The following is a 15,038-nucleotide window of genomic DNA, read 5'->3' as shown; positions in this document are numbered from 1 at the left end:
CTCAGAAGAGCTGAACCCCTTTCCTGGGGAAGAGAGAGTAGTGTAGGGGACAGCTGTACCAGGACTGCCTGCCACGGTCCTGGTGTCCACCGGGAACCTGCGGGACATGACCCCTTCCCCCCACCTCCCTCAGCCTGCAGGACCAGTCTGCGTGTATCTGGAGTGGGGTCACTATGGCAACCTGGTGCCCTCACCCAGACTTCAGAAAAGGTAATGGGGGGAGTTCAGAAAAATGGGGACCAAAGGACGTCCCTTGGAGGAGTCACTAGACCTCTCTCTCTAGCCCTCAGGATAGGTATGGGGACGAGACACCTGACCTGCCCCGCCCCGTCCTGTGTTCTGGCCTTCCTCCAGTCTGAATCCCAGCACAAGAGGGCCTCTCCAAGAAGCCTTTCCTTATTCCGTCAGGCCCAGTTCAGAGGCGCTCAAGCCTGGTTGTGCAAGTTGTAAAGAATAAAGGTGGGTATCAGTTCAGCCCCTTTAAAGGGTCAAACAACTTCTCTACATCCTTTCTCCTCTCTGAATCCTCCTCAGCAACACAGTGAGGCAGACGTGGCAATCAGCTCCCTTTTCCAAGGGTGAAAACTGAGGTTCAGACGCCTGCAGGGCCTCACTAAAGGCTCCCCAGGGAGGAAGCAGCAGAGCTAGGACCCAGGCCCTCGGACCTCTGCCTCCACATATCAAGCGCTTTTCATGACTGTCCCTCCTGGAAAGGCTGGCGTCATAAGGGGATGACGACCCTCCGTCAGCTGAAGCATTTCAGGTGTTAGACCAAGTCCCCCCCTTCCCCCTCCTCCCTCCAGGGCCGGCTGATTGCTGAGGTTAAGAAACACTGACAGCATCGCAATGTGATCAGTTGTTTATTTCATTAAATGATTAACGAGGCTACATTGTTTCCCAAAGGGGTGTCCAATGTGTGGGGGAAGCAGCTGCAGAGGAGGAAGCTGGGTCTGACTCCTGCATCTGGGGTCGGGGGAAGGTCCCCTCCTTCCAGCCTGCAGGGGCCTTTGAGGATCTAGGAACAGCCCCATTCCCCCCTCTCACCCTTTGGGCTCCTCAGCCCAGAGGCACAGCCCCCTCTGTGGAAATAAAACGTCTGGCAACCCAGACCTGCAGAGGGGACCAAAATCTGTTCCCGGTGGTACTGGAAATGTATTAAACTTTAGGGGTTCCTCCAGCTGATTTATCTTCCTAATTATGTTTGTTTTAGGCAAATATTGAAATGTGTTTGCATTCCCTGAGCATGGCAGGAGAGGGAGGTTGGCAGAAGAGAGGGGGTGCAAACACTCCGTACTTTGAGCCTGGTTTGTACCAAAGTCCAAAGTGGAGATGAGAAGCCACAGACAAAAATCCCAAGACGACAGTGGTATGTCAGGCCCCTGTGGGGGAAGGGTCAGGCCTCTGGGACCAGACTGAGGTCCGCCTAGCTGAGCCCCAGCGCTCCCCAGCACCCTCAATCCAGGACTCAGTATCCTTGCAGAAGATCTTGGAGTCAGCCCCTAACCAGGTCTCAGTTTAAGAGGGTAGGGTGCCTGGTGCCCTTGAAGCTGTCCCAGAATCCTTGAAAAGATTGGCTGAGATGGACCAGGACAGGGTCTTGGAGGAAGAGGGAGGATAAGGAGTGTTTGATGAGCCAGGAGTGGGTGGGGATTTCCTTTCCTCTCAAGACTGGGCCCTGGCATAGGGAAGGGAGAAGCTATTTTATTTGTTTATTTTTTGGCCACACTGCCTGGCATGCAGGATCTTAGTTAACCTGACCAGGGACTGAACCCGTGCCCCCTGCAGTGGAAGCGCAGAGTCTTAACCACTGAACCACCAGGGAAGTCCCGAGGGAGAAGCTATTTAAAATGACACATCACAGAGCCAAACCCCCTAGACGCCCTCCCTGCGCCCCCCACCCCACCCCCACCCCAGCCCCCCATCACCTCATCCGGATAACCATCTACCCAAAACCCAAATCTGGTCCCTTCATTCTCTGCTTGAAATCCCTCATGCTGCCTCACACCCTCAGAGTGAAGCCCTGGTTCCTTTGTGGGCCCTGCAGCGGGCTCCCTGTACCTTCCTAGCCTTGTCTTCCGCCCTCCCTGCCATGGCAGCCCCAGTCGTGCCATGCTCTTCCTCATCTCCACGTGTTCGCACATGCTGTACCCTCTGCTCAGACTGCCTGTCCTACCCCTTCCCTGCCTGGCAAACTCCTCTTCAACCCTCAAGGACCTGGCTCAGAGGATGGGCTTCTGAGGCTGTAAGGAGCTTCCACAACCAAGGAACCATCACACCTGGGGTACCTCTCTTCCCCACTGGGCTGGCCTCCAGAGCACAGAGACGGGTCCTTTCAGAATCCCAAGCCAGTGTCTGGCACACAGTTGGTGCTCAGTACACATTTGCTGAATGAATGAGGGAAAGATGGGCTGTGAATTAGGTGGGGATCCCAGCAGATGGGAGGGTAAGGTCTGTGTTCTCTCCCAGACTGTGTCTGAAGAACTGGCTGGGGCTGGGGGAGGGGAGAGCCACGGATGGATCCTGGGGGAGAATGTCACCGAAAAGAGGCCAGTGGGATCAGAGCCAGGGAGGGAATACAGGACAATGTGAAACCAGACTCCGGAGAAAACAGACCAGCACTGTCTTTCCTGACAACAAGTGCTCTGGCCGGCCCCTCCACCGTCTTTCCTTCTGTAGGGGGTTGGGGAGGTGTGACCCTCAACTCACACCTTGTGCTCCCTCCAAAATCATCAAGGAGCTCAGGATGGAAAGAGGGAGAGAGCCCCTGCCCCGGCCTCCAAGGAGACCCCAGAATCAAACTACTGTTCCCTTGGGAAACCACTCTGTACAGGGTCACCCTGATATAGAGGCTTTTGATGCCCTCCCTACACCCACAGCTCCCAGGGCACCAGCAGACTCCAAGTTGGGGCTGGACACGGTGAGCGAGGGGCCTGGACCACTTCAGCAGGACCCTTCCCACATTAGCCGGCCGCCCCAGTTGGGCTGAGTAATGAATTGCACATCAGTCCACTTTAAAACCCCCTAACGGCTTTAGGATTGTCTGGCTCATTAACTGACATGAATATTCCCAAGATCTCTCTCTCTCCCGCCTCTGGCTCCTAAAAGGACACTGCTGATCCAACCCATAGCTTTTTCCTCTGCGCCATCTGTGGGCGTCGACAGGGAAGTTCTTACTGAAGTCTAACTTTCCCTCCTGCTGCTAGAGACTGGTAGATTGGTTTTTTAGAAAGCAACAAAACTAAAGCCACAGTCGTTTTCCATGGACATGGGCTTTATTTGGGGACTCTTGGGGGAAGGGAGGGAGGGAGCTAAGACTGCTGGGTAAATCGGGGGAGAGGCTTCTCAACTTGCTTTTTAATTTAGTGCATGTTGCCTGGAGGTTAGGACGAGTGAGAGGAGAGGAAGAGGGAAGGTCAGAAAATGGACACTTTCCTTGGGGAAGGAAGCCAGGACCAGGATATGGGAACTGAAGGTGGGGAGGGAAGGCACCCTGCCTATACGGAGACTCAACCAAGGTCACTGCTTGATGCCAGCTTCCCCAACCCCCTGGCCCCATCCCAGCTCCCAGCCCAGATGCCTGTTCTGCTAGTTCCCTCAACTTGCCTTGGAGAGGAGCTGAATGAGCATGTGGGGAATGGCGGTACCCTTCTGCCTCCAGCTTCCCTGCCCAGGAGAACTGCTCACTCGGCCGCCCTGAAGTCCCAGCCAGAGTCAGGAGGTCAGGAGGCCGGGGGCCAGCAGGGGGACAACTGTGCCTTCACCTTCCCTCCTCGGTCTGCCCACGGGGCCCTTCACATGAGGTTGCAGCTCTTGGCTCTATCCTTGTGTATCTCGCCCTCGTTTCCGGTCCCATTCCCGTTTCCCCGGTCCGGCCGTCCCGCCAGCTGAGTAGATCGCTGAAGTCCCCGGCGTGAGTCAGTACGGCGCAGCTGCCTATGGCCCCGGCCGAGGGAGGCCACTGTGGCCACGTGGAAGACATCTCTGACGCTGCGCTCAGAGGACCGGGAGGAGCACTCCACGTAGGACACGGCCCCCACCTGCTTGGCCAGCACAGTGCCCTGGAAGGATGGAGTGAGTGGAGAGAGTTACAGGGCTTAGCCTGCAGCTCAGCAAGGGGCAGGGAAGCCGAGGGCAGGGGGGGTCAAGGGATCAGGTCAGAGGCCAGGGCAAGGGATTAGCCAAATTGGGTGTTTTCAAATCAGAGGCTGAGACGGGCAGAGGTGAGAGGTCTAGGTGGGGACTAGGTCAGAGATCAAGGGTCCCACCTGTTCATGTGTAACAGGGATAAGCCTCTGCTTGGACAGCTCCCTCAGTGTGGCCAGGTCGGTCCGCATGTCTAGTTTACAGCCAACCAGCACAACCTTGGCATTGGGGCAAAACTCCTGAGTCTCCCCTTGCCACTATTTGGAGGAAGAAAACAGAGTTAGGCAGGGGTAGAAAGCGGCACAGGGTGAATCCTTGCTCACAGCATGCAGAAACCATGCACCTCTCTGGGCTCTCCCATGTAAGTAAGCAAGGAGGTGAGAGTGGTGGGCTCGGGCTGAAAGCAGGAAGGGTGTGGGAGAAGGGAAGGGAGGAGAGGGTGGGGGGGGGGCCTGCTTCTACCTCAGTGGCCATGAAGGGTCTGCCACCCCCTTTCCCAAATTTGCTCCTGGGAACAGACCAATCCCGCCCTCCCTTCCCCTCGCTGGGAACTGGGGCTGCCTTAGCTGACTCCTGTCCATTCACCATGGGCTTTTCTCATGGAGTTAGGGGCCTGGAGAGGAGACCACAGGGCTTTCCTGAGCTCCAGCAGCAGCATTCCTATCCCCTCCATCTGGGGCTCCCACACCCAAGGAGATGGGGAGGGTGGACGAGAAGTCCCTTGAGTACTTCTCCCTGTTGTCCCCCATCTCCCCCAGATGCCATATCCAGCTCTGAGGACTGATTTCCAGGAAGTCAGGGGGGGATTGGGAAGGGTGAGAGCTTCACACACACTCTCCCCGACGGCCATGCTCAGCTGAAATTCCCTCCTCCTGGCCCATGTGTTTTCTGGTCCCCCTCAGTCTAGCTGGCCTGCTTCCCTAGGCTCCCACCTTCTTGAGGACACTGTCCAGTGTTTCTGGTCGGCTAATGTCGAAGCAGATGAGCACAGCATCCGAATCAGGATAGGCCAGAGGCCGGACGTTATCATAGTAAGAGGAACCTGAGAGAAGACAGGGAGGGAGGGGACAGACGAGGGCCCTGAGTGTGCGGAAGGCCTGGAAGGGAGTGGGAGACCTTAGCAATCCCGGTCAAGGGATTCTGAGCACAGAATGGGAAAGAGCAGGTATTAATACCCATCAAGGAGTCTGTGTTTCTCCAAGGAAGGGAGTAGACAGAGGGGGAGGTTAGATGGCAGAAAACAGCTCTCCACTTCCCTAGGGGGTTCTCTAAAAGTAATCATCCATCATCTTTTCTGAGTCTTTGAGAAGCTCATGAAATCTCTCAACATTCTCACAAAATTTTGCATGTGCTTTCTGGGCTTTGACAGACATCTTCTAAAGCTCTCCAGGGGAGCCAAGTAAAAACTTAAAACAAAACAAAAAACCCCTCCCACCCTCCCGGGACTTGATCTCAGATTTCTCTAGTTCAGTCTAGAGAAGCAGTTTCCTGCCCCCGAAAGAAATTCTAAATGTCTTTCCTAAACCCAGCCCTATCTCCTAAGAAACATGTTCCAAAATAAAAGCCATTCCTTCCCAACTTTCCCAGGTATGCAGAATCGAGCTGAGGGGATGGGATACTGGGCTTTCTCCTTCAGAACAAGGTTTCTGTGTGTCTCTGAAAGCTCTGCCTAGTTTTCCTGGCTTTAAGCAGAAAATTAATTTTCCTTCCTCCTAGAATAGGATGGATGGGCTGGGTTGACCTGGAGCCTAAGGGTCTAGCCCAGGGAGGGAGCAGGGTGGGGGCCTTGGAAGTCAGGGTGACCCCGAGGGACTTGGCTACCTGAAGTGTCCCACATGTTGAGCTCAATGCGGCGCTTGTCGATCTCAAAGCTCGCGGTGTAGTTCTCAAACACGGTGGGGACATAACTCTGCAGACATGAATGGCTCAAGATGAGATCCTCCAGTGCTCACCCCAGACAAATGCCCTCCTCATTCCCACACGCCGCGCAGCCCAGCCCGAGGACACAAGTTGGTCCGGTGTCGGGCAAAGGGGAGATCCCGGGAGCGGCTGCCTCAGCGGAATCTCTGCTAGGCTCCCGGACCCCCTCCCGGTCCTTTCAGGCCCTAGTTCTTCCCCTCTCCAATGCCCAGGACCCCCGACATTCCCCTAGCGCCCCCTCCGGGATCCTCCGGTTCTCCCAAACCCCATTCATCTCACCCTGCTCCCCAATGCCTCCCACCCCAAACCTCTGCAGTCCTTTCAGAAACCCCAACGCTTTCCCCAGTCCTCCAAGCCCCTCTCTCTGATCCCTGGTTACCCCAGCACCCATTTCCGTCCGTCCCCCAGGCCCCAGTCACCCACCCCCGCGGCCTCAGCGCCCCCCTCCCAAGACGCCGGTTCCTCACCCCGGGGTAGGCGTCCTTGGCGAACACCTGCAGCAGCGCCGTCTTGCCGCACTCCGCGTCCCCCACCACCACGATCTTGCAGCGACCGCTCTGCCCCTCCATACTCCCGGCTACGCGCCGGCCCCCCGCGCAGCCCCCCTCCCGGGCTCCGCTGCCGCCTCCCCCGCCGCTGCAGCTGCAGCCGCTCGGGCCGCCGACACCGGCATCTCTCGGGCCCGCGCCGAGCCCCCGCCCGGGCCCGCGGCCCCCCCGTGCCCCGCCCCCAGCCCGGCGGCCGCGCCCCCGGCCCCGCCTCCCGCCCCGCACTGCCTGGGGGCGGGGCCCAGAGGAGCGGGGCGGAGCCCCGGGGAAACAGAGGCCCAGGAGAAGGGTTCTAGCGCGCGGGTGTGGTCTAATGGGCCCCTTTGGGTTTGGGACGTGCTGAACCGGGTTATTTGACTGAGTTGACTTCCTTAGGGATGGGGGAGGGGCAGAGTTCGGGGAAAGTTCTGAGGGGTAGGGTGGGAGCTGCACAAGCGCGAGGCTTGGGCCTTCTGCGTACCACGCGTGAACGCCTGTGTGCTAGTGCGGACACGCGCGGGGGAAGCCATCCACTTTCTGAACAGAAGGGGGCGCGAGAAGGTAGGGGGAAAAAGGGCGTCTTTTTGGTACGGTCTTCCTCCCCCACTCTAAAGTCCCGGCAGGGAGTCTTGGGGATGTATAGGCAAGGACTCCAATACACCCACCCGGACAATGGTGACGCCCTGGCTTTCCGTTCCCATGGCAACGGACGGCCTGGCCTTGGTCTGCGGTGATTTAACCGCGGGCCCGGGTGAGCAGGGAAGCAAGGACTGAGTTTCTCCAGCCAAGCGCAGGGTGGAAAGTTTTGGGGAAGCTGCGTCCTCTGGTGGATGCTTCGGGGAGACGGAGACCGGGACAAAGAAGAGGAAGATAGAACTGCCCAGGGTGACAGCCGTGCTGGAGCCAGAAACAAGCTCTAAAGTCATTTCAGGCTTGATTCGGAGTCTAACAATAATCAAACCTCTGTTTTGCATTTGCATGGCATCTTTTACCGTTTAAAAGCGCTTCTTTAAATAGAGGATACTCGATTTAATTTTATCTTTACCCTGTAAAGATTAACTAGAGCAAGCAACACCATCACCATTTTACAGAAAGGACAATTGAAGCACAGAGCTTTAACAAAGTCAGATGGCTCGGTCACCCTGCTCCAAGTTTGCCACTGCAAGCAAAGAATGGGTCTCATTTGGGTCGTGTCAGAGCCTGAGGAACAACTCAGTTGGGTTCCGCTCCACAGGTGGCTGGCTCCCCACATCTGATGTAAGCTCAGGTTTTGGGATCGTCCTTGTCCCTTAATATATTTTTAGCTTAATTATTATGAATAAGTAAGTAAATTAACTCGTAGTCTTCATGATCCCAAGAAGGACCTCGCGTGGGCCCGTACCCAATAAGCGCCTCCTCTCCACTTCTCGCGCTCGCACCGCACCTGCACGGTGTCCCTGGCCCTTTAAGTCCGCGCTCGAGGCCCCGCCCCCGTCCCGGCGCCCCACCCCGCCCGCTGCGAGTCCGCAGCCTTAGCAAGTCCTGACTCGCGCCCCGCCTTCCCCAGCGGTGCACTCTCGGTCCAGCTGTGCGCGCACGTCGAGCGTCCCAGCCATGTCCGCCGAGAGAGAGGTAGCCGAGGCGGCCACCGTGGTGGCGGCGGCCGAGGCAGGGGCTGGAGAAGATGCCTCTTCGCAGCTCCCGAAAGCGGAGGCAGCCGGCGACGCCCAGCCACCCGCGGCCTCCGAGGGGCCCGTCGCCCCTTCGCCGCCGCCGCTGCGCTACCTGGTGCTCACCGGCTTCGGTGGCTACGACAAGGTGAAGTTGCAGACCCGGCCGGCCGCTCCCCCGGCCCCCGGGACCGGCCAGCTGACGCTGCGCGTCAAGGCCTGCGGGCTCAACTTCGCCGACCTTATGGCCCGGCAGGGGCTGTACGACCGGCTGCCGCCGCTGCCTCTCACTCCAGGCATGGAGGGCGCGGGCGTGGTGATCGCTGTGGGAGAGGGAGTTAACGACCGCAAGGTGAGCGGGCCAGTGCAAGGCAGGGCAGGGAGAGGCTGCGCGGGCCACGGGGCAGTGGGGCACGAGTGGGCGGGCGCCATAGGTGTGGCAGAGCGGGGGGAAACTGGCGTGAACCCGGGTAGACGGGCATGGAAGACGTAGGAAAGGAGCCTGTGCTCTGAGGCTCCTGGAGAACTGGATTTATATTTGGGGGTGGGAAGTTGAGATGAAGTAATTGCCCCCTCCGCAAACATTTTAATTGTGGCCGCCGCCCCGAAACGGTGCTGGTGCTGGGTGGGTGGGGAAACAATAAGGAGCCTCTGCGCATGCGCACAATGACCTTTACGGCCCCCTCCCACCACCCGTGAAACCTATCCTGTACCCCTGCCCACTAAACACTCCGCGGGTAATTGTGGTCTGTGACTCTGAGTGACGGTCGGTACCTTTTTCCCGCGAGGGAGCCTGAAGAGCGATGTAGTTGGGGTTGGGCGGGGGCGCGGGGCCGTGCCAGAGCCCTAGTCACATGCAGCCCCGTGGTCTGTGGGGGTGTGAGGCGGCCCCTCCCAGAGCTGGGCCTTAGAGACAGGCACGCCCATCATGGAGGAGAGGGAGTCTGCCACCCCTTCCTCCCGCGCACCGGCCTCATACTGCCAGTCTGATCGGGGGGGTGGGGGTGGGAGTGGGGACGGGGTGGGGTGGGGTGGGGGGCGAGATTGGGTGTCTGGATCTTTGTCTTGGGCTCTCTGTCTCCCGTGACTGCACTGTCTCCTCCTCCGGTGACTCAGCCAGCGGACCACGACCCCGGGCTGCCCTTGGGAACTTTGGGCGGAACCCACCTCTGTCTTCTCGTAGAGGACCCTCTACTCAGAAACCGGGCCGGTGCCCATTTGGACTGGGGAGGGGGGTGTGGCACCGTGAGCAGGTTGGCCCAGCTCTGCCGGTCTGTGACTCCTTTTTGTTTATCATTAATCTTGGCGACAGCCCCAGGCACCGGAGAGTTTCAAATGGCCAACTTTTTGAGAGATTTGGGGTGAGGCCTTTGCACGTCATTTGTTTAGGGGTTTCTTTTCAAATCTGGCCCCTGCAAGAGAGACTCATCAAATGCAGACTTTCTTCTTGCCAGACCTGCGGGTCCCAGAGCTCAGAGCTGGAATTTTTGGATTTATTGTACAGGCATACGTCTCCTTCCTCCTTAAAGGGCTTCTCCGTGAAATCAGCTCTGGCCCCACCCTTTCCACTGACTTCTAAATAATCCTACTCTAAGAAGGTGCTAAGAAGAATTTTTTTTTTTTTTTTTTTTTGGTTGGGGGAGTAATAGTTCATGTTACTGCTGAAGGCCAACCATCTAACCTCTTCTCCCCACACTTTCCGCTTCGTAAATACAGGATATCCTGTCCAGGGTAAGAATATGATGTAAGAGGCTGGATTCGGAGGGGAGAGCCCCCCCTCCCTCCTGATATCTGGGCTGGGGAAGGGTCATGGGCCTGCCCTGTAATGGGCTGAGGGGTGAGCATTAGCCTGGGTAAGTGGACCTTGTTCTGGGCCAAATCTGCGACTGGCCACCACCTGGACTGACCACTACACTTTCCCCAGCTCTCCTGGGTTATTTCTGAGTCCGCTAGTCCTGAGTCCTGGGGTGGGATGCTTCCATTCCTCAGACCTCATCTCAGGCCAGTGCTTGCAGAGAAAGGTCCTACTCTGCCCTCAGTACTCCTCCTCAGTGGAGTGTGGACATGAAAAAGGATATGTGTGGGAGTCCCATCCCCCTGCCCCATGGATCCCAAGTCTCGTTAATGTACAGAATTCCCATCATTCCTGGCAGGGACCAAGACAGACTCGGATTGTCCTAGAACAGCACCCACACCTCCCTCTCCATGCTCTTCAGAGGACCGTGAGAGGCCTTCCTCTGGAGACTGCCCCCTTTCCCCTGTCCTCCCCTTGGCCCCAGTTGTTAAACTGGAGGGGAAGGTTCTGTTTCCTTTGCTGCCTTTCCCTCCTGCAAGGAGGCTCTTGCGCAGGTGGCTGAGGGTGTGGGGAAGGGGAGGGGGATGCCTTTTCCTGGTAGGTGGGATTGTGTGGCTCTCCTTGGCCATCACTCCTCCCCCCAGTCTCTGGGTGAAGCTTCTTTCTGAGCCCCCAGTGGCGGCTCAGACCCTGCTCCTGAGGTAACAGCCCTAACTGCTCAGAGACCTTTACCTGCGCTTCGGGATGGCCCTTACAGCATACGGCCCTCTTCCTTCAGTTAATGGATGGGTGACCTCCCCTCCTTGCTTCTGCTATTGTCATCATTGTTGTCCTTATTAGTAGCTAACACTACGAAGTTCTTAGTATGTGTCAGACCTTAGGCTAAAACCCACTGAATGGTTTTTTGCTACTTAATCCTCATTAACTGCCCTGTTTTACAGATAGGAAAACTGGGGCTCAGAAAGGTTAGATAATTTTTATTTGCCCAAGGTCCTAGTGTCAGTAAACAGTGGAGCCCTTTTTTTTTTTTTTAAACCAAAGCAGTGTGGTCTCTTCACCAAAATTTCATGCTGCCCTAACTGTAAGCTCCTTGCATTCAGGGATCTTGCACAATAATACAGTGTGAGATCTGTAAAACGGAGGTGAGGATAGTATCTTCCTCAGGGGCCGACGCGAGGACTGAGTGTTTCTGTGCAGAGCATTTGCGGTGGGGCCTGGCGGTTGGCGAGCAGTCAATGGATGTGGGGTATTGATGGCGTTATCATTACTATCGTTATGCGTATAACCATCACCGCGAGTGCCGCTGCTTCTGCGATTACCTCACTGCCAGGAAGAGGGCCCTGTGCATAGCTAGAAGGTCATAAATTGCCAGTGGGTGAAGGAACGAGTGAACGAATGATGCTCTGTTTCCCTTCTTTTTCTTTTCTTTTAAAGTATAGTTGATCTATAATGTTGTGTTAGTTTCTGCTGTACAGCAAAGTGATTCAGTTTCTTTTTCCATTCTTCAAGGTAGGGGACCGGGTGATGGTGTTGATCCGGTCAGGCATGTGGCAGGAGGAGGTGACTGTGCCTTCGGCCCAGACCTTCCTAATGCCCGAGGCCATGACCTTTGAAGAAGCTGCTGCGTTGCTGGTCAATTATATCACAGCCTACATGGTCCTCTTTGACTTTGGCAACCTACGGCCTGGCCACAGCGTCTTGGTACACATGGCTGCAGGTGACAGGCACCCTCCATTTATCCCCTTTCTTTACCCCACCCAGATCTCCTTCCAGGCCTCTTCCCTGCTGCTTGTCTGGACTGTTGTCATGGCAACACTAGCTGCCTCGGCCTATGGTGCCCAGAGGCCTCTGCAGTGTTGTTGCCGTGGTAACATTCAGGCACCAGGTCCAGCCTGGTGTGCTATCCGTAGCAACGTGCCCTTGCCCAGCACCCCCTCCTTACCAGCCACCTTCCCCCCAATGCTCAATCTTGGAACTTAGACATGGGATGGTGGGAGAAAGCCTCAAGATGAGCCCAGGCAAAATGAAGGTGATGGGCTGGATCCTTGAGAGGTGAGAATGGAGAGTGGTGGCTGGACGACTCTACATCCCCTCCTTATGAAAGTGTCTTGCTTTAGGGGGTGTGGGTATGGCTGCTGTGCAGCTGTGCCATACAGTAGAGAATGTGACGGTGTTCGGAACGGCCTCAGCCAGCAAGCATGAGGTGCTGAAGGAGAGCGGGGTCACACACCCCATCGACTACCACACGACTGACTACGTAGAAGAGATCAAGAAGATCTCTCCCAAAGGTGGGGTCAGGGAGTGGGAAGGGGTAGGATGGCATGGGACAGGGAGGGGGGTCTCCAGATCTGTGGATCCTAATGCTGTTCCTGGGCCCCCTACTTTGTGACAGGAGTGGACATCGTCCTGGACCCTCTGGGTGGGTCAGATACGGCCAAGGGCTACAACCTCCTCAAACCCATGGGCAAAGTAGTCACTTACGGTGAGTTAGTGGGCCGGGGCTGGAGGGGGAGTTAGGGGAAGCAGGGTGGGGTCTGAGGGGTAGGATATAGGGGCCCGGGGCTTTTGAATGCAGAAGGGACAGAGACTCCGGTGCTCTGTAGGAAGCATCACGGTTAGGATGGTGCTGGATATTGCATTCGGATGGCTCCCTCCTGGGTGTAGCTGCTGTCCCTCTCGTTCATGAGTCATAGCAAATTCTGTTCTCTGTGTGTTCTTGTTTGGGGATTATTCCTGATGCAGTATCAACCAGTCTGCCTTCCTCTGTCCTACCTCCTGGGCTTCTTGGGAAAGTTGCATTTCCATTTTAAAAACTACTTCACACCAAAAACAAATACATAAAGCTTAGAGCAATCTTTGAGTCAGCTAGAGTCCATCTGGGCCAGGTAGCCAGCAGGTGGGAGGTTCTCCTACCACTCCCGGGTGCCGGTATGGATAACTGTAAGGGGCCCGCAGGGGGCAGATGAGCCTGGATCCAGACACACAGGGATGTGCCTGGCACCTGGATCCACAGGCTGTGTCTCCTCGTCCCTCAGGAATGGCCAACCTGCTAACGGGCCCCAAGCGGAACCTGATGGCCGTGGCGCGCACATGGTGGAATCAGTTCAGCGTGACAGCTCTGCAGCTGCTGCCGGCCAACCGAGCCGTGTGTGGCTTCCACCTGGGCTACCTGGAGGGCGAGGTGGAGCTGGTCAGCGGTGTGGTGACCCGCCTCGTGGCTCTGTACAACCAGGGCCACATCAAACCCCACATCGACTCCGTGTGGCCCTTCGAGAAGGTGAGTGTGATGGCCCTGCAGGGAAGGCCTGGTAGGACCCGTGAAGGCTGGGGTCCCTAGGGGAGGAGTCCTGGGAGGAGGAGGGCTGACTCCTTTAGGCCGGCTCCCTGGACGGGCCGAATGGCGCTGGGAGCAGAGTCTTGTCTTCCTCTCCAGGTGGCGGATGCCATGAGGCAGATGCAGGAGAAGAGGAACGTGGGCAAAGTCCTCCTGGTGCCTGGGCCGGAGAAGGAGAACTAGGCAGGGGGCTGGGAGACCCTCAGGGCCCGGGGAAGAGAGAAGCTGGGAAGCCACGTGCTGTTGGCCACCAGACCCTCGCGGTTCATCCTCCATCACAATGCGCTGCCCTCTTTCCCCCCAAGGTCGCTGCGGTGATGTCCTCTCCCCTGTCCTGTTCTTTCTCTTTAGTCAGGGCTTCCCCCTCCCCGCTTCCTGCCCTCTGAAGAGGTTGGGAAGTGACCACTTGGATGTCTGGGCCCTGCCAAGGGGACAGGGAGGGTCAGAGGGAGGCCGGCCGCTTCCTGCCCCCACCCTTTCCCCGGGCCTCGCTGTGCTGCTTTTGTGCCAAGGTTAGCCAATCCCTTCCCGTCCTGTTCCCTGTGCTTCCGCCTCCGCCTCGTCTCCCCTCCTGCCCCCGCCCCACACCTCCCCAAAGAATCGAAATGCCAGCTCAGGATATGGGGCCAATCTGTGTGAATCCAGCAATGTCCCTGTGTCGCCCTAGTGTCCCTTCAACCCGGGCCAGCCAGCGCCCACCTTGTTGTAAGGCCTCGTCCTCTTGTCCCCAATTTCTCGAGCACAATCGGCTTCTCCCACCTCCAGGGGTTCTGCCACTCTCCAGCAGGGGTGCCTCTTCCAGCAGGGGCGGGAGTCAGACCTGCTGCCCTGGGCCACCACGCTATGGGAGGGACACGGAGCCCCCTCCCCTTCACTGAGTTCTCTGGAGTTGTTCTCAGTGCCTTAGCAATGGAAAGCTTGTTCGTGTGTGTAGGGGTCCCTGCCCCACACCTCCTCCCCGCGTCCTCCCCAGTGCCTTCCTTGTTCTGCTGGAGCTGGGGTTTCGCTGCTCCCCAGTCCCATAGCACTGCCAAAAATCTGTGTGTGTGCCGGTGTGTGGGGGGCCAGCCCCTAGCCTCCAGGGGCCTGTGCCATGTCCTGTCTCTGGGGCTGTCATTCCTCTATGGTGGTTGAGGCGAAAGAGGCGGGGAAGCTTTCTCAGCCTTGCAGCTAAGTGTGGCACTTACCAGCCAGAGCTCTGAGAGGCGATGCCATCTGTCTCTTGTTCTGGGACCAAAGTAAACATCGAAGCACGTCCCCCATGTAGTCACGGAGGCCCACTGTCTCCTCAGAGCAGGGAGGCAGCTTTTCAGACTCAGCCCCAAACTTTGTTTACATGGGTGGGGAGATGGAACAGGGGGGTCAAAGCGGAGGTTTAGGACCTGGGCCACGGGAACCAAAGTGGGGACTTCCCGGGGCTAGGGGTGTAAGTCCCTCTGCCCTTGGATCTGGAATGAGGGCGGGTTATTGCCCAAGCCACTGCCATTGGGAGGTGGGGGGAGGGGCTCAGCCTCTTCATCATCTGAACGAGGCCTAAATGTGTGAAGTGCGATTTTCACTTTTGTGTACCCACCCCGTTGCCGTTACCGAAGCTGCCTTTGTGTCTGTGTCAATAAAAAGCCAAGCCCTGGGTCCCGGATGCTGCCTCTGAGAGCGGAGGGGCAGGGGAG

General features: G+C 57.3%; 2 protein-coding genes across 2 annotated transcripts; one reads left to right on the top strand and one right to left on the bottom strand.

Moving 5' to 3' along the window:
• Nucleotides 1–3,274: 3,274 nt before the first annotated feature.
• Nucleotides 3,275–6,632, bottom strand: RND2 (Rho family GTPase 2; the record flags this gene model as incomplete). Its single annotated transcript, XM_082604623.1, has 5 exons — nt 3,275–4,058; nt 4,266–4,400; nt 5,076–5,185; nt 5,965–6,052; nt 6,531–6,632. 5 exons carry the CDS (start codon nt 6,630–6,632, stop codon nt 3,792–3,794), a joined length of 702 nt encoding a protein of 233 aa, XP_082460749.1. The 3' UTR covers nt 3,275–3,791.
• A 1,476-nt stretch (nt 6,633–8,108) lies between these two features.
• VAT1 (vesicle amine transport 1) lies at nt 8,109–14,999 on the top strand. The gene is made up of 6 exons (XM_082602976.1): nt 8,109–8,591; nt 11,544–11,751; nt 12,152–12,322; nt 12,427–12,516; nt 13,070–13,311; nt 13,468–14,999. Exons 1-6 carry the CDS (start codon nt 8,184–8,186, stop codon nt 13,549–13,551), a joined length of 1,203 nt encoding a protein of 400 aa, XP_082459102.1. The 5' UTR covers nt 8,109–8,183; the 3' UTR covers nt 13,552–14,999.
• Nucleotides 15,000–15,038: the final 39 nt, after the last annotated feature.

Source organism: Mesoplodon mirus, assembly GCF_964341445.2.
Source record: "Mesoplodon mirus genome assembly, chromosome: 18".
In the NCBI taxonomy this organism is placed as follows: domain Eukaryota; kingdom Metazoa; phylum Chordata; class Mammalia; order Artiodactyla; family Ziphiidae; genus Mesoplodon; species Mesoplodon mirus.
This window is presented reverse-complemented; position numbering and strand designations above follow the sequence as displayed.

What these genes read in the sequence shown, in the direction of transcription:
- VAT1 (XM_082602976.1), top strand. Translation starts at nt 8,184, where the DNA reads ATGTCCGCCGAGAGAGAGGTAGCCGAGGCGGCCACCGTGGTGGCGGCG. An exon ending in CAAGAAGATCTCTCCCAAAG is followed by an intron (nt 12,323 to 12,426) that starts GTGGGGTCAGGG and finishes ACTTTGTGACAG; the next exon opens with GAGTGGACATCGTCCTGGAC. An exon ending in GGGCAAAGTAGTCACTTACG is followed by an intron (nt 12,517 to 13,069) that starts GTGAGTTAGTGG and finishes CTCGTCCCTCAG; the next exon opens with GAATGGCCAACCTGCTAACG.